Source organism: Ascaphus truei, chromosome 4 (genome assembly GCF_040206685.1).
Source record: "Ascaphus truei isolate aAscTru1 chromosome 4, aAscTru1.hap1, whole genome shotgun sequence".
Taxonomy (NCBI): domain Eukaryota; kingdom Metazoa; phylum Chordata; class Amphibia; order Anura; family Ascaphidae; genus Ascaphus; species Ascaphus truei.
In genome coordinates, this window is record NC_134486.1 from 214,153,891 (window position 1) to 214,181,631 (window position 27,741).

General features: G+C 45.3%; 1 protein-coding gene across 1 annotated transcript; it reads right to left on the minus strand.

The window, feature by feature from the left end:
• Nucleotides 1–419: 419 nt before the first annotated feature.
• KCNK1 (potassium two pore domain channel subfamily K member 1) lies at nucleotides 420–27,741 on the minus strand. Its single transcript, XM_075596839.1, has 3 exons — nucleotides 26,792–27,741; nucleotides 13,633–14,028; nucleotides 420–693 (listed from the first exon to the last, which is right to left on the minus strand). Exons 1-3 carry the CDS (start codon nucleotides 27,144–27,146, stop codon nucleotides 428–430), a joined length of 1,017 nt encoding a protein of 338 aa, XP_075452954.1. The 5' UTR covers nucleotides 27,147–27,741; the 3' UTR covers nucleotides 420–427.

Genomic DNA, 27,741 nt, shown 5'->3' on the forward strand with positions numbered 1-27,741 from the left:
TGTACAATTTACATGCAGTATCCTAAGATACAGTGCTTTCCTGATGTCCCAACATATTAACAAAATAAAATGTTGCTTCCAAGTGCAAACAACATTTGAGGTATTCAGGTAAAACTCCCTTTAATTACTGTTTCCGTTTATCAGAGTACATTTTAAAAAGAAAACTCAACTACAAAGTAAATATTTGAGTTATATGTACAAATATAAACATATTCATGTACATACAAAGACTTCACTATAAATAATCCCATGTAAATTCTACAAAAATATATTTTAAGCAAGGGCATAACAGCCACACCATCAAATCTACTGTATGTAAAATAGACTTTCATTGTTTTAGATATATATTTTCATCTCTAATGCATTGTGCCAATATTGGAAATAGAGCTATACATTAATAATGTGAAATAGGACTCAAATAATGTCATTAATGGTTTATAGAACCATCGGTAGAATAAGAACCAACTGCCTGCAAGGTCACAAAAGGTTCATTTAGTTTTTGCTCCTCCTTCAAAGACGCTGCTTGGTCTGAAATTGAAGAGAAAGATAGCTGGTCATGTTCCACTATGTTTTCTTGGTCTTCATCTTTGTTCTTCTTCAAATAGAACATTTTTCGAAACTTTTTAATCTCCTGCAGTTCGCAGAACGTTTCCAGAACCACGAGCATTGCAACAAGACCCAGTAATAAATAACCTAGGAAAAAAGGGGGGAAAATGTTTGTGCTGATTTTATAATGAAAATACATTAATTAGTATTGTTTACATTTGATTTACAAATATATTTAAGGACAATACAAGGAATTTTTAAGGGAACATTTCAAGTACAAATATCATAGGGTTACCACTTAAGAGTAAATTAGATTTCAGCAACAGCAAAGGAAACCGTTATTTACAGTAAGTTTAGTCAAAAGGCAGAACTTACTACCCACGGAGACTGATACACTACATATATTTAATTGAAGTTTAGATAATTTTATTTAGAAAAGAAATGTAAACAGAGATACTGTATGCTGAATAAATTAACAATAGGATGGGTGCCAATCCAGGTTGAAATCGGACTGCTTTTACTGAAGTCAGGAAGGTGAAGAAAAAAAACAAATGCCAGACATAATTGGCATTGTTTTTTTTGTTCACCTTTCAAAATCGATCAATATAGCTATGTATATAGGATGAGCATCTTGTCGAGTTACAATTCAACAGGTTGAACTTGATAGACATATGTATTTTTTCAAATTAATCTAATATATTCAGTGATGGTACTGGGTGCTAGTTCTGTACTGTAGGTACCACTACAAGACATAAACTATTTTTTTTTTTTTTTTTAAATGGCCTACCATTTATAACCAGTACGTTTCACTTCAATTAGCTTTTTTAATCTCCCAAAATTAAAATGTAATATTTATCTTAGTTTTTTTTTTTAGGAATCTAATTTATTAAACATTTTTTAGCCACTTCAACCACTGAATTTATTCAATGTATTAGTGATATTCTTATGTAGCGCTAATGATGAACTCAGAATTTTATGAAAATATTTGAAATAATAATTAACATCACTAATATCCCATCGGCTACATTACTTTTTAACTACAAGATTGTTAGAGTTATTCATTATAATGAAAAAAAAAACCCTATCAAATAATTATTAACCTATAAAGTGTCAAAGGCCCACATTAGCAAATACAATCAGAAGTCGCCTACAAAATGCATTTAGAGTTAAGCGAATATTACGAAACTGGCTGGTTAACCAGGCTTTCTTACACAAAACTATTTTAAGATATACTTATTGATATATTTTCTTTTGAAACGGGATATTCACAGTTCAAATCCCATGGTCGGATCAATTTGATCGTTTGCGAGTCATTTTACCTTCCTATAAAACAGGCCTTATAATTTAATTTTAATGGGGAGTTTCATGAAGATGCACAAGTCAATGGCAATTAACGATATCCCTTACTGGGGTAAACTGAATCCTGGCTAAAGATATTAAGAGCAGTACTCACCGAATCATTGAATTTATTATTGGAACTATACAATTATAAAGTATTATAATACAGTTTTTAATTGTATATTAGTTTTTTTTTCTATTATTGCCTCACCACAAATGTAACTAATTCATTAATAAAAGATCATACACTAGGACTGGATAATACCAACATTTCTTACAATAAGGACATTAATAAATATACTATAAAAGAATATTTATTGCCACAAATAACTGTTGGGTAGTGAGACAGGGAACCCTGCTTGCATAGCCTAACACAGAACTGAGGAGGTGCCTTAATTGATCTCCTCACCTGCCTCATTAGGCCTTTAAAAGCATGCTTGAAAGCAGTCTTAGGTTCTCTCTGACACAGGGAGGCACTCGCCCAGGACTGCTTTCACGCAGCCAGGAGCCCGAAGGTAAAGACTTGCATTTTACCACGTTTGACATATTTGTTGTTGGTTAGGGACTTACCCCGTAGATAGGGACTATGCTGTCTTGTCAGAGCTCCCTATAGGAGCTAGGTTGTTTTTGTTTCGCTGTAACGCTGTTTTGCTGGTGAAAGCTTTTTTATGTTTTGAAAGTTGTGGCGAACAATAGCCTGTTTTTTTTTTTATTTCCCCTTAAAAACATCTATGCTAAAAACTCCAGCACACATCTCCTACAGTCAGAAAAAAGGACCTCCTTCTTTTTTCCGTCATAAGTGTTAAAAAAACAAATAATTTGGAAGATACTTTGCTTTAACATTTATTACAAATTAAACATGTTTTAAGTAGGACATTGCAACGGTGAAGGTGTACCCAAGCCATGAAATAAAGGGCATTCTGCTTGGCTGGGCTCCCCTGAGTCACATAAAGTGGCTGCAGTCCTATTAATATGTAATAACATGTCTAAAATGCGCCCGCTAGGAATAAGGGCCTCTATCACTGTTTAAAGGGTTAATTGGATATGTGTGCCTGTGGTTATGTGGTTGGGCCCGGCATTACAACACTGTATCACTGTGTAACCGCAGACAAGCAAGGGAAGCCTTAACCGCGAGCTACATTCGTTAAGTGGTCTGCGGTCACGAAAGGATGTCGGTTTACAACAATGTATAATGTGGTCTCATCATTCAATTAAGGTCAATTGGTAAAGTGCGTCTGCGGTTATCGATTGAGGCAGGGCATTGCAACATTGCATCTCGACCCCAAACCGCAGACCGGGGAAGTTTAACCACAAACCACATCATAGCCCTCCCATAATTAAGCAGCTAACTTTTGATAGGAAGGTCCTAGCTTGCTAATTTTTGGTATGCAGAGTGCTAGAGGGTAAACATATAATCCAGTATAATTATGAGACTGTAACATTTATTTAAAGGCATAAATGAGAAGTAGCTTGGAGTTTAAAGTTATAGGAACCGGGAGATTTACATTTCAGTCAGGCAGGACAGCGGATACATTAAGCATTCACCATTGTCATTTATGATCAGGGATAAGTCATATTTAATGTAAGTCCGGGCTTCTGAGACTCCCTATCTAGCTGGGAGTGTCTGCAAAAGTCTGGGGCTTCAAAAGACACCGACCTGGGGAAAGTGCTAAATGTCAGGAAATATATATAAACTGTTTGCCTAGCAGACATCCTGGAGAAAGGTAGAAATTTTACTGCCGTGCAAGGGGGCTTGGTCAGGTATGCTAAGCGTGTTAAGTGCAAAGTTAGCGCATGATCCTTGGCATACCGTGAAGCCCTTTGCCCAGCTGCAGGAACTGTTGGCAAACTTGCCTTTAGGTGGGAATTTACTTCCCACGCCAAGATTGGCCGTGTATTACCCAGATAGGCTTAGAGGGTGTTATAAGCACGTGCAGGCTATCGGGCGGGTATTCAACTGTGTTCTTCTGTGATACATCTGAAGGTATAGCGTGCGGTACAGAGATGATTCCATCGTAACCAAGGATTGTACCCCACTACTAAAGTTCGTTAGAACTAAGGACTTGTAAACGAATTCTGCAAGCGCAGAACGAAGAAACTTCTTTCGGCGGATAAACAGGGGCTGCAAGCGGCGTCCCTAGCCAAAGACGGTTTCGCGTCTCTTGTTTGCGTATCCACCCCGCTCCTTGGAATTGATACCTAGAAACTGTATTTCGTGGACTTTCATTCTGGAAACCATTTATTTCGTTTTACCTCGTTCCCGTAAGTGTTATTTCGTGTTATCTTGTAAATCAAGCTGTGTGTGTTTCTTGTGTGACTAAATTACAATTTATTTGATCTCACGTTTTGTTCAATCAAAGGATCCAGGTATTTTTTGTGAGATAAGCCCTGGTCTCCCGTGACAGACATTAAGAGGAAGGAGGCAAATACACTACCTGTAGCTCTTCCTAAAACCATGGCTGACTAATAGAAATACCACAATCATAACAAATTGTAATAGTAACTTGTAATTTTGCCTTATCACAATATTATCATATTGATTAAAAAAAGTGTGGTTCTGCCTATGTTTATTTATTTTATTATTTACAAGGTGTGAAGCAGGGAGTCTCCACAGCTGAACCGTGTTAATTTTAGCTCTGGAGACTCCCAGATTCTTGCAATACTTACCTCCAAAGGTGCTCCTTTAGCATCCCTGGATGGGTAAGCAATATGAAGGTGTAGCCAGGACTGGTTTTCTGGCTACCAATCTGCCCTCCTGGCAGTAAGCCCTGTAAAGAGCAGCTACCAGTAGTAATCATGGGTGTTCCCCACTCCCTGCAGTGCCCTTGAGTGATGGGGGAGGCGGTGTCAGCTAGGCCTGACTATAAACAATCAGCGGTCAGACTTAGGGCCCTCCTCCTGGCTGTACTTAAGGGGATTGCCGCCCAAACTCTGTAGGTGTTCCTCTTCCCACTGAGAGGCAGGTCACACAGCAGAGTGCCTGAGATTCGGGCCTTCTCTGTGCCTCTTCCCCTTGGGGGAGAGTGAGTCTGCACCTATACCCTGGCTCATAATAGAGGGGTTGGGAAGAGCTAGGACAGATGAAGTGCCCTTGGCCATAGTGGTTGTCCAGGGATCATCTTCCAGCTGGGTAGCTGATCCAGAGAGTGTATTGGGCAGACCACTGCCGTGCTGTGAGTGCTGGCCAAATAAAGACTGTTCCTGTTTGCAAATACCTCCTGCCTGGTGTGTGATCTTACTTGGAGGAGAGGGAGTAATTCTACTGTGGGAGATAGCCTCCATACATCTGGAGCCACTGCACTGGTAAAGAACCACATGGGTAATGTACCCCAGAAACTTGATCCTGTGTCCCCACTACCATTGGTGGACAGCTCAGCCCTCCTGTTACCAGGAGGTATCATGCACCACATACGTAGTAATGGCCAAATCATCCACCGGGTGGGGGAAACACCGTTACATTTGGAGGCGCTGCTGAGATACTGCTCAACAGGACAGGTTTTCAGCAACGGAAGGCTGGAATTAACAAGGTTCATTGATAAGGGGCAAAGGGTAGCGCTTTTTAATGGTAATCTTGTTAAGGAACCGGTAGTCTATGCAAGGGCGTAAGGACCCGTCCTTCTTCTTCACAAAGAAAAACCCTGCGCCCGCAGGAGAGGTGGATTTCCGGATGAACCCCTTCTGTAAGTTCTCCGCAATGTACTCTATTATTGCCTTGGTCTCTGGCATAGACAACGGATAAGAAGTCCCTCTGGAGGGTGTGGTGCCTGGAAGCAGATCGATGGGACAATCGAACGGACGGTGAGGGGGAAGAACCTCTGATCTGACCTTATCGAAGTCGTCCTGAAACTCACAGTACTTGTCTGGCAATTGTACCTTCTGCTTCTCCTCAGACACGTTGGTACCCCCGATACTACTTGCCCCCAGAATGCAGTTCTTGTGGCAAAATGTACTCTATTGGATGGGTTCTTTGTTGAGCCAATCAACCCGAGTGTTGTGAATCTGTAGCCAGGGTAGTCCAAGGATCACGCTGATGGAAGGAGTATGGATGACATTGAATTGGATCTTTTCCAGGTGTGTGTCTTGCACCTTGAGTTGAAGCACCTGTCTCCAAGGAGATAAATGCCGGCTGCAGATGTCTTCCATCTATGGCTTCAAGAGCGATGGGCTTCTTTCTGTGCCTGGTAGGAACCAGGTGGCGTTCTGCGAAAGCTTGATCTATGAAGTTCCCTCCGGCACCTGAATCGATGAAAGCAAGTGTGGATACTTGAAAGCACTCCCCAAAGAGTGTAATGGGGACAAGAATGCGAGACGGTTGTCAGTAGAAATAGGGGAGAGAAAAAGCATTCCCAATGAGACTCCCCCGGGACTCATGGGAACTTTGCGTTTCCCGACATTTGGGGACAAAAATAGGCAAAGTGTCCAAAAGCACCACAGTAAAGACATAGGCCAGCGTTTTTGCGGCGTAATTTCTCCGATTTGGAAAGACTGGTACATCCTAATTGATAGGTTCGGACGTATCCGGGGTAGAAACCTCAGTGGAGCTCACCTGACCTGGATTGACCCGTGCTGGGATGGTACGATGGTGAACCTTCTCTGAACGTATCTCCAGGAGGCGACGATCTACCTTGATACAGACGGCGATGAGCTCCTCCAAATCGGTGGGGCGGTCGTAGGCTGCCTATTCATCCTTCAAGGTTTTCGATAAACCTTGCCAAAAAGCTGCAGCCAGGGCTACGTCGTTACAGTCGGTTTCGGCAGCTATAGTTCTGAACTTAAGAGCGTATTTGGCGACTGAACGACTGCATTGGGAAACATGAAAAAGTGCAGAAGAATCACATACCTTACAACCGGGTGTATCAAACACTTTCCGGAATTCCCAGGCAAAGGCTCCGATATCCTGCGTGAGGTCGGTTCTTCTCTCCCAGATGGGAGATGCCCAGGCAAAAGCGTCATCTACAAGGAGAGAAAAAATATACGCCACCTTGGCGCGGGGTGCCGTAAAGTGTGAAGGGTTCATTTCAAATTGTATAAAGCATTGATTCAAAAAAAACCGAGATTCATGAGGGTCGCCCCCATAACGGTTGGGGGTAGGTAAGCGAGGTTCTTGAGAGATAGGCAAAGCTGGAGTAGTGGGGATCTCAGGAACAGCAGGTACAAGAGGGGAATGCGGTTCCTGTAAAGCACGAGAAAGGGTGAGAAAATCCGCCTGAAGGGAGAGCATGGCTTGCTCGCTACCCACAATTTTTTTCTCTAAGGTAGTTAGGTAGCTTGCGTGTGTGCGCAGGACTCTTCCTACCTCAGCGGGGTTGAAGTTTGTGTGGCCGAGCATACTGTAACGCGTAGCTCACCCCAAACGCAGCGCGACCGCGGTGCTGAGGTAGGGGATTGGTTAACGCCGACCCGTGGGCACGCCTAGGATGTAGAGTAGTCGTTCAAGCCAGGTCAGGATTACAGATAGAATGGTTAAGGTACTTGCCAGGTTCAGGAGCGGAGAATTGCGGATCGTCAGTGTGTGTAGCCAGGTTCAGGATTGGAGAGTCTCGGATAGTCGGGATACATAGTCAAGGTCAGGACTGGAGCCAGGAGAATGGTCATACAAGACGGATCAGGAGTGGAGAGAAGCGGAGTCCAAGGCACTAGCAGGGTTCAGGCAACAAGAGGTTAACAGGCAGGTAAGGCAAGGTCTCAGGAACAAGGATGTGGCAAGGCACGGCATCACAATGACTATGTTCAGCAAGGAATGAAAGCAGCATCAAGGTATATATAGGAGGAGCCTCCAATAGCCAGCCAGGGCGAAACCAGGAAGTGAGTGCTGATAGGCTGCTGGTGCACATAGGTGTGCCCTATGATGCAGCCTAATCGGGGATGAGGGTGGAACAGCTTGCGCGCTGTCCCGCGCGCTTCACGGAGGCCAGGGGGCGGGGCTTGGAGCGTGCGTTACTCCCACGCGATTCTTGGGGTAAAAGGGGGCGGGATCAATCGTGCGCCAACCCGCGTGCATCACAGAGGTTAAGGGGCGGAGCCGAGAACGCGCGTCATTCCCACGCCGATCCTGACTCATCAGAGCAGGGGCGGAGCTTGACAGGGAGGCTGGCCGAACACACCCGTCATGCGTCAGCGATGTGGGCGGGGTCCGAATCCGCGGGCGGAGAATCAGGATGCACAAGATCCACGCGTGCGTACTGGGACCACGAAACCGCTTATCCTGGGTGTCCGTCACGGAAGGCTTGCTGAGGTGATGAGACGGTCTGCGACCGCCAGGATGGCGAATCCTCACAGAAACACTGCTACGGTTATACACAATCTTAAAAATGACTTTACTCTGAAACCCCCCCCCCCCCCCTCCTGGTTCTGGGGTACTCGGGCATATACCGGGGGACCTGAATGTAATTCCTTCCCCTGCCCGGTCTTACTATTCTGGTCTGTGCTGAAGCAGGGAAATGTCCGCTGCTCAACACTCCTGGAATAATAAGACACACATACAGTATACAGTTTTATCACAACACACAGTGTTTCTGCCATGATTGGGATACAGAGCTGGCAGTTTACGATTCCCCAATATGGCTCAAGGGCACCCAGCGGGCCAAATACCTTTATTAATGGCCCGGGTACCCCTTCACCGTCACACTCATTTTAAAGATATTTTTATATAATGTCACTCCTTATATTTTACTAGTGATCTACCCTATTTCCTCGATTCTAAGACACACCTTTTTTCCGATTTTCACATGTCTGAAATCGGGGTGCGTCTTAGAATCAATTTATATATATATAAAAAAAAAGTGTCTACAGCACTATCCCCCTCTTTCACTTACCATGTTTCAGGAGAGGTCCCATGTCAGCAGAGGACGGAGCGAGCGGCGGGAGTGCGGCAGGAAAGTTCCCAAGTCTGCAGGTGAATGAAGATAAGACAGCGGGCAGTGCGTGCGGCAGGAGATCATAATAGCAGGAGAGCTGTGCAGGAGCAGAGCGGCATAGGGGAACGGCTTGGGACGTGCACACTGTAACCGGAAGTCAGACACCGGTCAACATCTGTGTTACAGTGTGCACCTCCCAAGCCGTTCCCCATGCCGCTCTGCTCCTGCTCAGCTCTCCTGCTATTATGATCTCCTGCTACTGCATGCCTGCTGTATTCTTATCTTCATTCACCTGCAGACTTGGGACCTGTCTTGCCGTACTCCCGCCACACTCCTGCCCGTTGTGCATCTTCAACCATCTGCAGACATGGGACCTCTCCTGCCGTCGCCACCCACCTCATCCTTCTCTGACATGGGGAAACAGTAATTTTCCTTGATTGTAAGGGCCAAATCGATGGTGCGTCTTACAAATCGAGGAAATACGGTAATAAAATGTTACTTTTTAATTTATACATTATAATGTATAAATTAAAAAGTAACACTTTTTATTAGGTCACTTACCTTTGGTTCTAGAGTGCAAAATGTTGGTTCTTTTTGATATAGTAATTTAAATAGAACCAAGAGGTTTTTTAAAAAGGATTGGAACTACAGTAGGGTGTGACCCAGAGCTGAATCACACTGTTCCTGGGATACGTACCAGTAAAATTACTAGTATTACTTCATGGTTTGAAGGGGGTTGTTGCGACGTCATATTGGCCATAGATTTGGCAGTCATTTGGTTTTCCCCTGGATGGAGATTTAAACCTGGTAATATCACTGGTAAGTATATAGCAAAACCAGGAGATCCCCAGATCTGAAAATGGCACAGTTAAGATTTAGGGGACCACCCGGCTCAAATCCAGTAAATAAAATGGGTGGTAGAAAAAAATGAGAAGGGGGATTGTTGCTTTGATGGTCATTGCCATTTTCTTTGTTAAAAGGATAAATACATTATCAACTAATTTGAACCCCATTCTGACACCGTCAAAATCAAGTATGAAACGGATATTTAAATGTACTTTGCACATGAATCAATTGGCTTCCCTTTCAAAGGTCCTTTTATAATTAAAGTAAGGTCAACATCAATAAAAACTCTGCAAACTAAGCTTGTAATACTTATATACAGTGTGAAAAAGAAAGTACACCCTCTTTGAATTCTATGGTTTTACATATCAGGACATAATAACAATCATCTGTTCCTTAGCAGGTCTTAAAATTAGGTAAATTCAAGCTCAGATGAACAACAACACATTGTATTGTATGTATGTCTTTATTTATATAGCGCCAAAAGTGTACTCAGCGCTTCACAAAGAATACAGTACAGGGAATTAAAATTATACAATAAGTGCAGCAAAATCAGACAATAGGAAAGGAAATCCCTGCCCCGAAGAGCTTACAATCTAAGAGGTATGGTGGGAGACTTACAGAGACAGCAGGTGAGTGAATAAGTGCTGTGTATGGCAGTGCTTGGTCACAATGGGTGGTAGGAGTGGCTGAGTGTGGGACAGTAACCATGAGTGCAGGCTGTTGGGATGCTTAACTTGTGGGGTGAGTTTTAAGGTTAGTCAGTATTAAATCAGAAGGTTAACACCATTTACAGGGGAAGAGATGGCAGGCTACATGGGTGATATCGGGTGTGTCTTGGTTCAGGCTTAGGGTTGATCCTCAGCAGCAGGAAGGAGTAGATAGAGGGTGTGAATGCTTTTTATTGAGGGGTAAAGAAGTTGTTGGGAGAGAGGTTTATAAATAATGGTGCAGTGGGGAGTGGGGAAATTGGAGAGAACAGAGATGTTCACAAAGTAGAGAGGAAACAGTAAGCAAGAAAAGCAATAGGGAGGGCATGGTGAGATGCAGGAGGAGACAGTCCAGGTATTGGAGGATTTGAAGAGTACAAAGAATAATAGCATTTAGAAAATTAAGTTGTCACAGCTGCAGAATTATTGAGTCCAGATCTTCCTCCAATTTCAACTCCAAAATTAACTCCAGACACTTTAAATGTTACACTTTAAAATGTTGCACAGATATATTACACTGTCATGATTTATTTAACAAAAATAAATCCAAAATGGAGAAGCCATGTGTGAAAAACTAAGTATACCTTATGATTCAATAGCTTGTAGAAACATCTTTAGCAGCACAATAACTTGAAGTAATCGTTTTCTGTATGACTATCAGTCTCTCACATCATTGTGGAGGAATTTTGGCCCACTCTTTACAACATTGCTTCAGTTCATTGAGGTTTGTGGGCATTTGTTTATGCACAGCTCTCTTAAGACACCTTGATTCTTTTCTTTTTCAGCCATTCTGTTGTAGATTGGCTGGTGTGCTTGGGATCATTGTCCTGTTGCATTACCCAATTTCGGCCAAGCTTCAGCTGTCGGACAGATGGCCTCACATTTTACTCTAGAATACTTTAGTATAGAGAGGAGTTCATGATCGACTCAATGACTGCAAGGTTCCCAGATCCTGTGGCTGCAAAACAAGCCCAAATCATCACCCCTCCACCACCGTGCTTGATAGTAGGTATTAGGTGTTTCTGCTGATATGCTGTGTCTGGTTTTTGCCAAAGTGGCGCTGTGCATTATTGCCAAACATCTCCACTTTGGTCTCGTCTGTCCAAAGGACATTGTTCCAGAAGTCTTGGGGTTTGTTCAGATGCAACTTTGCAAACCTAAGCCGTGCTGCCATGTTCTTTTTAGAGAGAAGAGGCTTTCTCCTGGCAACCCTTCCAAACAAACCCTGCTTGTTCAGTCTTTTTCTAATTGTACTGTCATGAACTTTAACATTTAACATGCTAACAGAGGCCTGTAGAGTCTGAGATTTAACTCTTGGGTTTTTTGCAATTTCTCTGAGCATTGCACGGTCTGACCTTGGGGTGAATTTGCTGGGACGTCCACTCTTGGGAAGATTGGCATTTGTCTTGAATGTTTTCCACTTTTGAATAATCTCTCTCAGTGTAGAATGATAGACTTTAAATTGTTTGGAAATGGCCTTGTAACCCTTCCCAGATTGATGGGCAGCAACAATTGCTTCTCTAAGATCATTGCGGATGTCTTTCCTCCTTGGCATTGTATTAACACACACCTGAATGCTCCAGACCAGCAAACTGCTAAAACTTCAGCTTTTATAGAGGTGGTCACACTTGCTGATGATCAATTAATCAAGGGCATTTGATTAGCAGCACCTGTCTTATGTATATATGTATGTCTTTGCTTGGTTCCAGCACCTCAGGAATCAGGTGTTAATGTTTGCAGTAGAATTGTTGCAAATGTTATGTTGCAGTCCTACCCACCAATCAGGGCCCAGCATGTAGGCAGCTCCTGGCCCTGATTGTTGCAATATTATGGTTTAAGTATATAAAAAGGTGGGGAGGGAGTCCCCTAGCAGACAGAGCCTGCAGAGAGTTACAGAGGTGTTGCTGTGACAGGGAGAAACTGCAGTGTCCAATCCAGTGCTGGTCTCAGGCCTGAAAACCAGTCCTGTAGGCACTGAGCAAAGAAAGAGAACAGGGGAAATCGTTGCAAGTAGGTCCCTGCGACTAGTTAGGCAGGGTATTCCCCAGTGTCCCTAGTTGGGTATGTGTGATGTTTGTGTCTTTTGTATAGTTGTGGATGTTTTTCCAATAAATTAATTTTATAAAGTCTCGTGTTCTGTCTGGTGATATTGATCCCTGGTACTAGTCCTGGTCTCCCGTGACAGTATTTACCTAATTTTAAGACCTGCTAAGGAACAGATGATTGTTATTATGTCCTGATATGTAAAACCATAGAATTCAAAGAGGGTGTACTTTCTTTTTCACACCACTGTACTTGTAATACTGAAGCATAACTAAAGGGCAGTTAAAAGGTATTCTTTCTGATATTCTACACTATGCAATCACCAAGCTAAAATAAAATATAATTCATACAACATTTGAGTGCTGTTACCATTCTTGTGTATACATGAGCAATATCCCATGGTAGTCAGCATTATTTGGGATAACTTCTAAAGTTGATTCGGCATTGTTTAAATAACATACATATGTGTTCCTAGCTAGTGTTACAAATTCCCGATCATTTCAGGTTATGAAACTTGGCACATCAGAAATAGATACCAGTGTACCCAATATTCATTTACTCGTATCAAACTTTGAAAATGCAAACATTTCCAAATGGTAATTGGCTGGCAACATGGGCAGCCACGAGCATAAAATGTGCAGGGCCCAAGTGAGCTAACGTCATTGCTAGAAAGTGATATTTAATAAATGGCATCAATCAGTAATATTTACCCAATAAACAGAGCACTGCTGTTAGTTGGTTTTGTTAGTTTTGGTTCTATTTAAGTTGGGAAACATTCAAAATCCATTATCCCTTGGGGTATTTAAAACAATATATGACGCATATGCTACACTACGCCCAAGTTCGTATCCAAACATTCTCTTTACTTGCTGGCTTTTCAGCTTTCTTGAAAAGCATCATGTTGAATATATCTTAGGTCTTTGCTGTTTGGCACACTACTACAGTATACTGTAAACTATTCCTGATTAACATGCAGCATTTAGTCATGAGCAAACAGAATTCTTTGGGGGTTAATCAGTAAAATGCAAAAGTGCCAATTGGGCAATACTGCACAAAATCTCATTTCTGGGCAATAGTGCCTGATTGCCACTATTGAACTTTAAATAATAAACCCCTGATTATTTACCCGTAACACTTTTTACTATGCTCTTTAAAATATATAGATGCATTTAAAACATTGATTGAAGTGATTTAGCACCAATATATTTTTTGCAATTGAGAATAAATAACAGAAAAAACAGACTGCTTTGTAGCAGAGTCCAGTTGTATATATGTAATTTTCTTTATATACTTACATGTGATGCCCAATTTGTAAAGCTGTCTGAATTTTTGATTATAACCCTCTCCAGGGACATAATCACCAAGGCCAATTGTGCTTAAGGAAATGAAGCAGAAGTAGAATGATTCTAAAAAGTTCCAGTCTTCTTCAAGCACAGAAAACACTGCTGCTGGGATGAAAAAAAAACATGAGACTGTGATGAACCCTAAAACCAATGCATGAACTACGGCAACAAGTTGCTTGGAAAACCCCCAGCGGAGATGGATGTACAACACCGGTTGCCGAGTTACATAGAGGATGATCCGTTGTACCAATGCAGTTAAAAAAAGAAGAGTGAAGGGGATCCCAATGACTGAGTAAATTATACAGAAGGTCTTTCCTCCATCTGATAAGGGCGCAGTGTGGCCATATCCTGAAATAAGAAACAGGAAAAGCAGGTAAGTTGATGGTCACAAATAGCAATGTCCATGCATTATTAATTACATTATTGATTGCTGCATTGCTCTTCGGCTGTATATTAAAAAAATATACAGTAGCGGCAGCTTTTATTTGAACAAATGCCGGCGGCATGCCGCGATCTACTCCGGCTGGCGCCAGTCAAGACCGCGCGCCGCCGCATTTCCTCCACGCACCCCCCCTCCACTTCGGGCGCATTTAGCCCCCCTTCCCGACCCCGAACCCGGCTCCTGCTCTGCCCCTCTGCTTCCCCGCACCCCCGCTTACCTCACGTTAAACTCCAGGGGTGTCGGGGAAGCCGGGCGCGCACGTGACTGTGACGTCACAGTGCGCCGCAACAAGCCGCGTCACCACGCTTCCCGCACGCATCCTGCCGTGCGGGAAGTGTTCAAATAAAAGCTGCCGCTACTGTATATATAGAAGCAAAGCACAGCAATATCTGGGACCAGTGAATTAACTACTTCATTTAAGGTCATCAAAAGAAATACAAGAATAAACAAAATCTAATATATGCAAAGAGAACTGATTTTGAAACCTCTGGATTTTAGATTGCTTTCTGTTTAACTAATATGTTTATGTATTGGTGGACACAAAGCTAAAATACTTAGCAGTCAGTGTTTTTTCCTAGGCAAGAGGAGGACAGTAGCATTCCAGCTAATCTCCCGCCCGTCATCGCCTCTGTATCACTGTGCGTCTGTGACACTCACACACACTCTTATACAGTGTGTGTGTGTGTGTGAGAGAGTTTAATCTCCCAGATTCTCTCCTCCCCTCCCCAGGCATTGTGCATTGAAAGCAGGGGCAAGCAGAGTACAGGAGGGCTCGGACAATCTCTTGAGGTCGTCGCTACTATTACAGTATCAAGCACATTGACGGTGGAACCTCCTGACCCTAAGTAGCTGGAAGTGGTCTGGCGCTTCGGGGCACAAGTGAGGTTAACCCCGTTTTGGCGTTGGTGCAGGCGGCTGCACGCAGGACGCTCTGAGGCTGATCAGCTATTGAGCTTTTGCATCTCTTCACATCCGGGTGCTGCGAGCTGTCGAACAATAGGAACCCACGGCTGTGAGTTCCAGAGACACTGTGATCGTCGGTCGGCGCAACTCTCATTCGGTGTTGTGAGGAGCCTGCTTTTAATTACTTGCATGTGAGTAAGTTATGTATGTTTGTGTGTCCTCTAATACACATTTCTGCCTTTGAATCTGGTGCGCTCTGTGTGTGTATACATAGATATATACATATACACATATATATATATATATATATATATATATATAATTTATTCACATACATATACACATATACACACACTAACCAGGGGAATCCTGAAGACAAAAACGACAGCACACCGCAGGTATAATCCAAAAAAAAGTGTATTTTAGACACAAGGCAGCCTAACGTTTCGGTCCTTGTAGAGGGACCTTCCTCAGGGCAGTGCAACAAGTGATTGTTCTGGACACCCATATATACCCCCACCACCAAGTAAGAAACACCTGATCCCAATCATGAATGAAGTAAAAAAAACACGAAAATCAAAATCACAACCATACCCACTAGACTCAAAGAACCAATAAAATCCAATATAAGGTACTACAAGCACCAATGAAAACATGTTACACAAAACCCTTTATCAGGGACCCGCGTGTGTGTTAGCCTACTGAATGCAATCACGTCCCCCATATCGCGTCACATAGCAACCCGACCGCGTCCATAACAACCAGTAGGGTACGCGCTCGCAGAGTGACCCCATTGCACATGCACGAACTCAACTGATGTCTTTAAACAAGTGCATGTAAAAAGTAAGCAGCCACCGGCTCCATCAGACGTGCTGCGCATGCGCTGGCTCGTATGGTATCCGTAACAACGCGTTAGACCGCAGTGTGAAAACCCAACGGCGTCCATGACAACCGACGGGATACGCTCACACTATATCAACATTGCCTGCATGTAGACATTTGTACGATGGGAGCACATCTATGTGCAAATGAACAAAATGCTGCCACTAATGTCCTGCACATAAATAAGTGTCTCAGACTCCGTAAAATGCCACAACACAATGGCATTCAAATGAACTAAATACACACAAATACAGCAGCGATGCCACGCATGCGTGAGAGAAAGATTCGCTCCTACTATGCACACACCAGCGTCATGGCAACCAAAAAGAAGCACATCTGCATTAATATGAACTGCTAGCATATCATAGAGATCAGAACAAACAATTAACCTGACGTGAAAGCACTACACCCAGTACCCCCACGCATCAAAAGTGATGTAACACATGGCAACAAACCCCATCTGTAAACAATGACAACAGTAAAACAAAAAAACAGCACATAGTGGTAACCTAAGGAATAAAGTGAGATGACAAAAACAGGAATGACCCGGGAGTGAAAAAAGTGAAAAGAAAAAACACACAAAAGGAAAGGGGAACATGAAAGAACTCAAACAATGCAGTAATAATAAAATCTTTACAAAAAAACAACCAAGTTTCAAGTCCTCATTTAATCCTAATGGTGACATAGTCCTCAATTCGTAGATCAATCTTGCCTCCTGTTGCAAAAGGAGTTTGTTCCTATCCCCTCCACGCGGTGGTGGCTGTACTTGAAAGATAGGAATGCAACGCATGGTGACCAGAGAATGTCTGATTTGTTTAAAATGTCTAGCGACAGGGAGGTACTTGAGTTCGGTGTTATCATCAGCACTCATCAGTGCTTTTTTTTAAATGGTGGAACGATGGATCGCAATGCGTTCTTTAAGCATTCTTGAAGTTTTTCCGATGTAATGGAGACCACAAGGGCATTTAATCATATACACGACAAAACGAGATTCACAATTGAGAAACTGTTTTATTCTAATTTGGACCCCACTGTGCAGATGTGAGAAGCTGGAACCAACCTGCATGAAACTGCAATTTGTGCATCCATGGCACCGATATGACCCAGGCTTTCTACTAAGCCATGACTTAGTGGGCATCTATTTGTTGACTGGATCTATTTGTGTCAACATATCCCCCAAATTTCGACCACGTCTATAACAAATTAAAAGGTGGGTCTTTGCAGATTTTCCCAATTTGGCTGTCAGACAGAATATGCCAGTTTTTATGGATGCGGTGTGTGTCTGTGTGTGTGTGTGTGTGTGTGTGTGTGTGTGTGTATATATATATATATATATATATACATACACACACACACACACACACACACACACACACAGCTGTGTGGAATACAGGAGGCCTGATTCTCCGCCACTGGGGAGCCTGGGGTGTATATATATCTACTAAACAGCGCCTCCACCTGAGAAGGATAACCCCTCCCAAGACAATATGCCCAGTAATACACACACACAGTATGGGAAACAGTATTTACTGGGAGGTAATAAACAATGACATCAATAGGAACAGCAAGAGACATATGTATACCAACCCGTGGAATATCCCATCAGTACTTGGGTGCAGGGGCACCAGTGTCCCAGTGTCCAGACCCCAATGGCCTTTCCCACCCCCAAGTGTGAGACAGCGCTGCCCACGTGAATGTTGGTGCACTTATGCGAATACCTACCCGGGCGCTCCAGCCCCTGGGTGTAGCTGAACAACAGTCAATGGGCAGTCTGCTCCAACGGCGCCTTTTTCCTCGGTGTGGGGTGGTCTCCAGCAGGAGCATCCCACCATAGATAGTAGGTACCACGTAGGTGGTCTGAAACTATGGGCTTCCCTATACAGCTGCAGGTGCTGACTGTGAGTCGGGGACTAACTGGGGCCTACAGGGGAAAGCTGGCCTATTCCCAGGGCTACTGGCACCCTACCTCCCTCTTCTGTACCCTAACTACCCTAACTATCATCAATCTTCTAACTGTTTTAAATGCAGCAGCCCTATTGTCAGCCTGGCAACATGTGGTCTGCAGCCCCTGAGGCTGTTCCCAGCGGATCTATGGGTTTAATGGCCACCGCTGACATTATACTGCGCATGCACCAGGTGTACAAAGAAGGCCGCTGCAACTCTAGATACTATCTGCGCATTCGCGAGCCTTCTCTGCGCGTGCACACAAAAAATGGCGGCGCCCTCGGCGGAGCACCGGCAACCCGCTCGCCAGCTCACAATCTCCCTGTAGCAACCACACAGCCATGCCCCCTCACGCAGCCTGGAGGTAAGAGGGGAGCCTGGCTATATGTGTTTGAGTTAGCCGAGCTTAATAATCAAAGATACCATTCTGTGGCTAACTAATCTTCTTCTTCTAAGATCAGGTAGTGCTAGGGTTAATAATTAGCTGGTGACATCACATCTCCTCAGTTGCTGAGTGTAGCAATTGTCACGGGAGACCAGGTATTTACACCTTTATACCGGGATCATATCACTGAGCAAAACCAAATAGTAAAATAAATTGTCATTTATTCCATTGAAACAGACGTACACACAGTGGATTACAAAATACGAGAGAAAACACACTTACTGGGAGTCTGGGCTGCAAAACTAGCCTTTCCTAGGTGAAACAGTCCATAAAACAAAGTGTTTAGGTTGACCAGGACTTAGCCCGAAAAGTCCCGGATCTCAAAATCGGCATAAAGTTCCTGACGCCACCGCTGTATCTCTTCTAGAGATGCCAAAATCCCTTGACCGGGAGATAGTACCAAAACGTCCTGGTACTCTTTTCGGCAGCCGTGAACGCTACGTTCTCTGCTCGGAACTTGGCCCTGAAAAGTGGGACTTTCTTGCCTTGAAATTTTTGAAGCCAGCTGGCGTCTATTTCTCCAAGAGCATCTTTTGGTGATTTTGAATTTGCCGCTGCTGTCTTGGTGCTCAAAGTCTTAGAGAATCTTCTGTCCGGATTGGCTGCTGGGTGTCAGGGTCGCCTAAACCTCCTGCCAAGCCATAGCTTCTTTGTCCACCGGGTGTGCTGCTGCCTTCTGTTTGCTCTGGGTTCCTCTGTCTGTCTGTCTTCTTGTTGCTCCTCACTCTGTCTTATAGTTCTGCTTCCTGTCTGTTTCCCTTGCCTTTGTTTCAAGTCAGACTCCTATTGCACATGCCTCTGTCTCTGATCCCGATCTGTTCCTGTACCCATCTGTATTTGATTCTGTTCTTAGTAAAGGCCCTTGCTGGTAATCTGGCTTGTCCCTGTTTGTTCCCTGGTCTCAGTCCCTGCTCCTCGGTCTCAGTCCCTGCTCCCCGGTCTCAGTCCCTGCTCCCCGGTCTCAGTCCCTGCTCCCCGGTCTCAGTCCCTGCTCCCCGGTCTCAGTCCCTGCTCCCCGGTCTCAGTCCCTGCTCCTGCACCCCTGTCCTGTTCCAGTCTCCTCGTTGCCGACCTCTGCTTGTTACCCGACTTCGCTATCTGCCGCCTGCCTCGGACCCCTGCTTGTTACCCGACTTCGCTATCTGCCGCCTGCCTCGGACCTCTGATTGTGACCCCTACTACGCTCCTGCTGTTCCGGCCACCGAGATCCTACCCGCCACAGGAGTCTCCCGTGACACTGGGTTTCTTATAATATTTCCACTTCATTCATGAAATACTCTAGCTAATCTGAGCCTGGGGAAAATCTTACCAGCCAATCAGAGCATTGCCAGTCCATCTAAGCCGGGCAAGCACAGATTCGGATTCTGACAAGGGCATGCGCTAACTTGGCACCTCTGCCACTTGTCACTCTTACTCCGGTCCCCTAATGGCTTTAACACTGCGATTCAGTAAGCCCCAATAAGCTGGCGATAAAAACAAAAAAACGCCGCCACTTGCCGATAAGCCATTTTTCGCCGCTCATTGCCAGCTTTTCCAACTCGCTGTATTCTAGTAGCCCCGATCAGCTGGTAGCCACTCTAGAACGGCGAATTCCTCTCCCAATCTTCCCGCCACAAAAAGTTGGCAAGAAGGTGGGGAGAAGTGGCGAGACGGCACTTAGAAAAAAAAATCAGGCCTTTCTCCTGCATCGGATTGATGCCGGGGTCTCCGGAGCTGATACCCATTAATATCACCACCGGAGACCCCCGGCATGAATCAGATGCATGAAAAATCCATTTACAGGCAACTTTAAAAATGGGGGGAGAGAGAAAATGGCGAAAGGTAGAATAAATAATACAGCATCAATGGTGACAATATTAGACAAAGAATGAGGTAGAGGGAGAGATAATATAGCATCAATGCTGTCAATATTAGACAAATATCATAATAGTATTTATTTTTTAGCAATGGTGTTAAGACAAATGGGCGCATAAAGAAGAAATGAAAAAAAATGTATCTCCACATACGCCCATTTGTCTGAACTATATCACGTTTATTGCCTCTATTTGCTTTTACGTTTTACACCGTGACGTCAGGACTGCAAGAGGAAAGCCCCATTGGGCCCTATTTTTAGTGTGTACCTTAGTAGCTAAGATCCCAGAATTGAATGTTTGCTCTATGTCAGTGGAAGGGGCTATTACTGTACACTCCCCGTCCCCAACCCAGCCAGTGCCCTGTACCTGTGTGTTGCAGGGTACATGCAACCACACACGCGGGTTGTCTTGGTAAGGCTTCTTACCCAGCCCTGAGCTTCGGCAAACCTTTCAAATGTCAGTAAAAAAGCCTCTGGATCCTCGTTCGGAGCAATTTTCCTCAGGAGGACCGGGGGTTTATTCGCAAGTTCTGGACTGGCAGCAGCTTGGCCATCCGCTCATCCTGTGCTGCCTGCTGCTGGGTTAGGAGCTGGGTTTGCTGCTGCAATAGTAGTTGGGCCTGCTTCTGCATTAACAGTCCCTGCTGTCTGGTCTGCTTGGACAGAAACTCTTTTAAAAATTCTTCCATTTTTGTGTGTGTGTATGGCCCTTCAACTGCAGGGGCCTCTCAAAATCCCGGCACTTCTGACACCATATGTTGCAGGGTACATGCAACCACACATGCGGGTTGTCTTGATAAGGCTTTTTTATTGAGCCTTAAAAATATACAGCACACATAAACAAAATAGCTTCTCTTCCGCATACAAAAACAAAATAGCTTCTCTTCAGCAGACAAAAACAAACTAGCTTCTCTTCAGCATAGAAAACAAGGCAGCTTCTCTTCAGCATGCAGGACACAGACAGTTCATCACACGTACTTTGAAAAACAGACCTTATAGCAGTCATCTCTTCAGTATTTCAGTCCTGTCTCCTGACCAGCTAGCTTGCATGTGTGTACAGCCTGGGGGATTTAAAACACCTTGATTATGCAGCTGGGGTCAGACTAATTAAGCAGCCCTTCTCAACTGAAACTTAACCTCGTCACTGCTGCACTGCAAGCCTAAACATAGGTTTGCCAGGTATATGGCTGGTGACGTTCATTCACCCTGTCACACAGCACTGTGCTAGTAAAGAATAATGCGGAGGTGAAGTCCCAGTTCCAGTTCCCCGAGGCATTGTTCAGCACAGACACCCCATAGTTGCTGGCCTCTAGCACGCGAACCAGGAACTGCTCGAGCCGCTGCTCAGCCAGGCACTCGTTCTCCTGCAGGAAGCGCCGCTTCAGTTCAACCAGGTCTTGCCGAAGGAGGTCCTCATATGGCCGCTCCACCGAGGAAAAGACCACTGCCCCAAACACCAGATAGAGCAAGTTGCCGAACACCAGGAAGATGAAACAGACGGACCGGTTCCCGTCAACCAGCCGCGCACACGGGTTGCCTGCCAGTGAATGCAGCATTCTTCCTCAATCGACCCCAAAATAAAGTCGGATTAGCAAAAAAAATAAAAAATCCTAATGTTAAATTTCTGTTTTGAATCGTGCACTCTTTCCTTCTCAGACTCAAATGGAGCCATGGTCGTTCCTTACTCAAACAAAAAACACTGCTCTGGTACTGTAGATGTACCACTTATTCAAATGTTTTGTTTTAATATATCCAGAATCGATTCCTCTAAGGTGGGATAAGACCGTGTGTCTGCGATTGCTTGTGTATGCGTTTGTTTCTTTTTTTTTTCTTCCTGATTCTTTTCCTGTGACTTTCAATTGAAAGAGATGATGGCAGCCGATGTGGCAGTGACTTCAGTTCGTTGCTGACGTGGATTCCTTCCCTCTCAGGTAACGGACTGAGAGCTACAGGGAATGGCTTACATGGAGGGCTGTAGACACGTTTGCCTTGAGGTGGGGAGCTGCCTCTGTATATCCCCACTGTTGCTGTGTGTAAGGCCGAGTTCAGGGTGGCTGCTACGGATGCGAGTGTCCGTGCGCACCTCCCCCGCATGCTCCTGCAGCCCAGCGATCTGTGTTCAGGCTGCAGGAGTCGGGTCGCGGCGTTTGGGAGCGTGGCGGGGGGTGGGGCTAATGTGTCACGGAGCTGGTTCGCTGAACCAGCTCATGTGACTGCAGCCCCAAATATCATTTCTGGTTTTAGCAGGAAAATGTAGCAGCGTCAATGCTGCACTTTGCCGCCGGTGGAGTTTTCAGTTTGAACACTCCCACGGAACAACCTGAAATTGCGACGGACGTCGCATAGCAGCCACCCTGAACACGGCCTTAGAAGACTGTTTTTCTCTGTATTTATCCTCTATAATAGTAATTCCGAAGCAAATTCAAGTAAAGGAAATGGGGAGGGGCAGTAAAGAAGGTAGACTGAGTTATTTATGCCACGCCTGCTTCCAAACTTAATAGATTGCTTGCAAACCAGTTATTCAGGTTTGTCTGAGTTTAGATGTATGTGACGTGTATCATGTCTTTAATATACACATTTACAGGGTTGGTGGGAAAATATTCTGACACTTTCCAATTGTCTTTAACCCCTTCCATGACTTTTCAGGGGCTTGGTAAAATTGAGTCGGCATAATCCCATTTGTGTGTGTTGACTGTGCTGAAAAGTCGTCTCATCTAGCTTCTCTTCAGCATAGAAAACAAGGCAGCTTCTCTTCAGCATGCAGGACACAGACAGTTCATCACACGTACTTTGAAAAACAGACCTTATAGCAGTCATCTCTTCAGTATTTCAGTCCTGTCTCCTGACCAGCTAGCTTGCATGTGTGTACAGCCTGGGGGATTTAAAACACCTTGATTATGCAGCTGGGGTCAGACTAATTAAGCAGCCCTTCTCAACTGAAACTTAACCTCGTCACTGCTGCACTGCAAGCCTAAACATAGGTTTGCCAGGTATATGGCTGGTGACGTTCATTCACCCTGTCACACAGCACTGTGCTAGTAAAGAATAATGCGGAGGTGAAGTCCCAGTTCCAGTTCCCCGAGGCATTGTTCAGCACAGACACCCCATAGTTGCTGGCCTCTAGCACGCGAACCAGGAACTGCTCGAGCCGCTGCTCAGCCAGGCACTCGTTCTCCTGCAGGAAGCGCCGCTTCAGTTCAACCAGGTCTTGCCGAAGGAGGTCCTCATATGGCCGCTCTACCGAGGAAAAGACCACTGCCCCAAACACCAGATAGAGCAAGTTGCCGAACACCAGGAAGATGAAACAGACGGACCGGTTCCCGTCAACCAGCCGCGCACACGGGTTGCCTGCCAGTGAATGCAGCATTCTTCCTCAATCGACCCCAAAATAAAGTCGGATTAGCAAAAAAAATAAAAAATCCTAATGTTAAATTTCTGTTTTGAATCGTGCACTCTTTCCTTCTCAGACTCAAATGGAGCCATGGTCGTTCCTTACTCAAACAAAAAACACTGCTCTGGTACTGTAGATGTACCACTTATTCAAATGTTTTGTTTTAATATATCCAGAATCGATTCCTCTAAGGTGGGATAAGACCGTGTGTCTGCGATTGCTTGTGTATGCGTTTGTTTCTTTTTTTTTTCTTCCTGATTCTTTTCCTGTGACTTTCAATTGAAAGAGATGATGGCAGCCGATGTGGCAGTGACTTCAGTTCGTTGCTGACGTGGATTCCTTCCCTCTCAGGTAACGGACTGAGAGCTACAGGGAATGGCTTACATGGAGGGCTGTAGACACGTTTGCCTTGAGGTGGGGAGCTGCCTCTGTATATCCCCACTGTTGCTGTGTGTAAGGCCGAGTAAGGCTACGGATGCGAGTGTCCGTGCGCACCTCCCCCGCATGCTCCTGCAGCCCAGCGATCTGTGTTCAGGCTGCAGGAGTCGGTTCGCGGCGTTTGGGAGCGTGGCGGGGGGTGGGGCTAATGTGTCACGGAGCTGGTTCGCTGAACCAGCTCATGTGACTGCAGCCCCAAATATCATTTCTGGTTTTAGCAGGAAAATGTAGCAGCGTCAATGCTGCACTTTGCCGCCGGTGGAGTTTTCAGTTTGAACACTCCCACGGAACAACCTGAAATTGCGACGGACGTCGCATAGCAGCCACCCTGAACACGGCCTTAGAAGACTGTTTTTCTCTTTATTTATCCTCTATAATAGTAATTCCGAAGCAAATTCAAGTAAAGGAAATGGGGAGGGGCAGTAAAGAAGGTAGACTGAGTTATTTATGCCACGCCTGCTTCCAAACTTAATAGATTGCTTGCAAACCAGTTATTCAGGTTTGTCTGAGTTTAGATGTATGTGACGTGTATCATGTCTTTAATATACACATTTACAGGGTTGGTGGGAAAATATTCTGACACTTTCCAATTGTCTTTAACCCCTTCCATGACTTTTCAGGGGCTTGGTAAAATTGAGTCGGCATAATCCCATTTGTGTGTGTTGACTGTGCTGAAAAGTCGTCTCATCTGTTTTGTTCTCCTACAACACTTATTTATTTTAAACAGGAAAGATACATGGAAATAAGTGTGTCCTGGTTAAAGCAGAAAGGAGGGGTAAAATCGATTCTTACTAAACACAACTTCTATGCACCCTCTCCTTCAGCTATATTTAAGAAAGCAATATCTGAATACACCTCTTTAGAGCCTGTTACATGAAATTTGAATTTAAGGTAAAAAGCAGAAAACCAATATTTCAAGAATGGGGGGTGAGGGGAGGAGGGGTGAATGTAGGGGAGGAGGGGTGAATGTGGGGGGGGGGGGGGGAGGAGGGAGAATATGGGGGGGAGGAGGGAGAATATGGGGGGGAGAGAGAGTGAATGGGGGGGAGAGAGAGTGAATGGGGGTGGGGGAGAGAGAGTGAATGGGGGTGGGGGGGAGAGAGTGAATGGGGGTGGGGGGGAGAGAGTGAATAGGGGTGGGGGGGAAGAGTGAATAGGGGTGGGGGGGAAGAGTGAATGGGGGTGGGGGGGAGAGAGTGAATGGGGGTGGGGGGAGAGAGTGAATGGGGGTGGGGGGGAGAGAGTGAATGGGGGTGGGGGGGAGAGAGTGAATGGGGGTGGGGGGGAGAGAGTGAATAGGGGTGGGGGGGAGAGAGTGAATAGGGGTGGGGGGGAAGAGTGAATGGGGGTGGGGGGGAGAGAGTGAATGGGGGTGGGGGGGAGAGAGTGAATGGGGGGAGAGAGAGTGAATGGGGGGAGAGAGAGTGAATGGGGGGAGAGAGAGTGAATGGGGGGAGAGAGAGTGAATGGGGGGAGAGAGAGTGAATGGGGGAGAGAGAGTGAATGGGGGAGAGAGAGTGAATGGGGAGGGGGAGAGAGTGAATGGGGAGGGGGAGAGAGTGAATGGGGAGGGGGAGAGAGTGAATGGGGAGGGGGAGAGAGTGAATGGGGAGGGGGAGAGAGTGAATGGGGAGGGGGAGAGAGTGAATGGGGAGGGGGAGAGAGTGAATGGGGAGGGGGAGAGAGTGAATGGGGGGGGGGGGGAGAGAGTGAATGGGGAGGGGGAGAGAGTGAATGGGGAGGGGGAGAGAGTGAATGGGGAGGGGGAGAGAGTGAATGGGGGGGGGAGAGAGTGAATGGGGGGGGGGGAGAGAGTGAATGGGGGGGGGGGGAGAGAGTGAATGGGGGGGGGGAGAGAGTGAATGGGGGGGGGGAGAGAGTGAATGGGGGGGGGGAGAGAGTGAATTGGGGGGGAGAGAGTGAATTGGGGGGGAGAGTGTGAATGGGGGGGGGGAGAGTGTGAATGGGGTGGGAGAGAGTAAATGGGGGGTGGGAGAGAGTAAATGGGGGGGGGAGAGAGTGAATGGGGGGGAGAGAGTGAATGGGGGGGAGAGAGTGAATGGGGGGGAGAGAGTGAATGGGGGGGGAGAGTGAATGGGGGGGGGAGAGAGTGAATGAAAATGGGGAAAGGTAAAAAAAATAATACAGCATCAATAGTGACAATATTAGACAAAGAATGGGGGAAGGGAGGGAGAGTGAATGGGGGGGGGGAGAGGGGAAGAGAGAGGGAGAGGGGTAGACAGAGAGAATTAATAATACAGCATCAATTGTGACAATATTAGACAAATATCATTATAGTATTTATTTTTCAGTCATGCTGTTAAGACAAATGGGCGCAGAGAAGAAATAAAAAAAAATGTATCTGCATACGCCCATTTGTCTGAACTATATCACGTTTATTGCCTCCAATTTTGTATTTGGTTGTTGTAGAAAAGATATTTAATAAAATTAACCTTTAAAATGTAAACATGATTATCCCTTCACTGTCAGATATGGGAGTCAAGAGCTCATGCGGTCCAATTACCTAATTTAACGGAGCTCTGTGATCTTCCCCCAGGTATCGTGGGGGAAAAACAGAACATCCCCGGCCTGCTGTCACATTCAGACTACAATATTTTCTATATTTTGACGTTTTAAGCTGTGACGTCATGACTGCAGGAGGAAAGCCCCTTTGCCGGCATGCCGCCTCGGGCCCTGTTTTTAGTGTGTACCTTAGTGGCTAAGATCCCAGATTTGAATGTTTGCTCTGTCAGTGGAGGGGGCTATAACTATAACTGTACACTCCCCGTCCCCAACCCAGCCAGTGCCCTGTACCTGTGGTAGACAGCACTGTGCTAGTAAAGAATAATGCAGAGGTGAAGTCCCAGTTCCAGTTCCCCGAGGCATTGTTCAGCACAGTCACCCCATAGTTGCTGGCCTCTAGCACGCGAACCAGGAACTGCTCGAGCCGCTGCTCGGTCAGGCACTCGTTCTCCTGCAGGAAGCGCCGCTTCAGTTCAACCAGGTCTTGCCGTAGGAGGTCCTCGTAAGGCCGCTCCACCGAGGAAAAGACCACTGCCCCGAACAGCAGATAGAGCAGGTAGCCGAACACCAGGAAGATGAAACACCAGGCGGACCGGTTCCCGTCCACCAGCCGCACACACGGGTTGCCTGACAGTGAATGCAGCATTCTTCCTCAACCGACCCCAAAATAAAGTATTAGCAACAACAAAAAAATTCGAAATGTTATTTCTGTTTTGAATCGTGCACTCTTTCCTTCTCAGAAAGACTCAAATGGAGCCATGGTCGTTCCTTACTCAAACAAAAACACTGCTCTGGTACTGTAGATGTACCACTTATTAAAATGTTTTGTTTTAATATATCCAGAATCGATTCCTCTAAGGTATATAAGACCGTGTGTCTGCGATTGCTTGTTGTATGCGTTTGTTTCTTTTTTTCTTCCTGATTCTTTTCCTGTGACTTTCAATTGAAAGAGATGATGGCAGCCGATGTGGCAGTGACTTCAGTTCGTTGCTGACGTGGATTCCTTCCCTCTCAGGTAACAGACTGAGAGCTACAGGGAACGACTAATTACATGGAGGGCTGTAGACACGTTTGCCTTGAGGTGGGGAGCGGCCTCTGAATAAATTGCTGTGTGTAAGAAGACTGGTTGTCTCTTTATTTATTTTCTATAATAGTAATTCCGAAGCAAATTAAAGTAAAGGAAATGGGGAGGGGCAGTAAAGAAGGTAGACTAGCTATTTATGGCACGCCTGCTTCCAAAC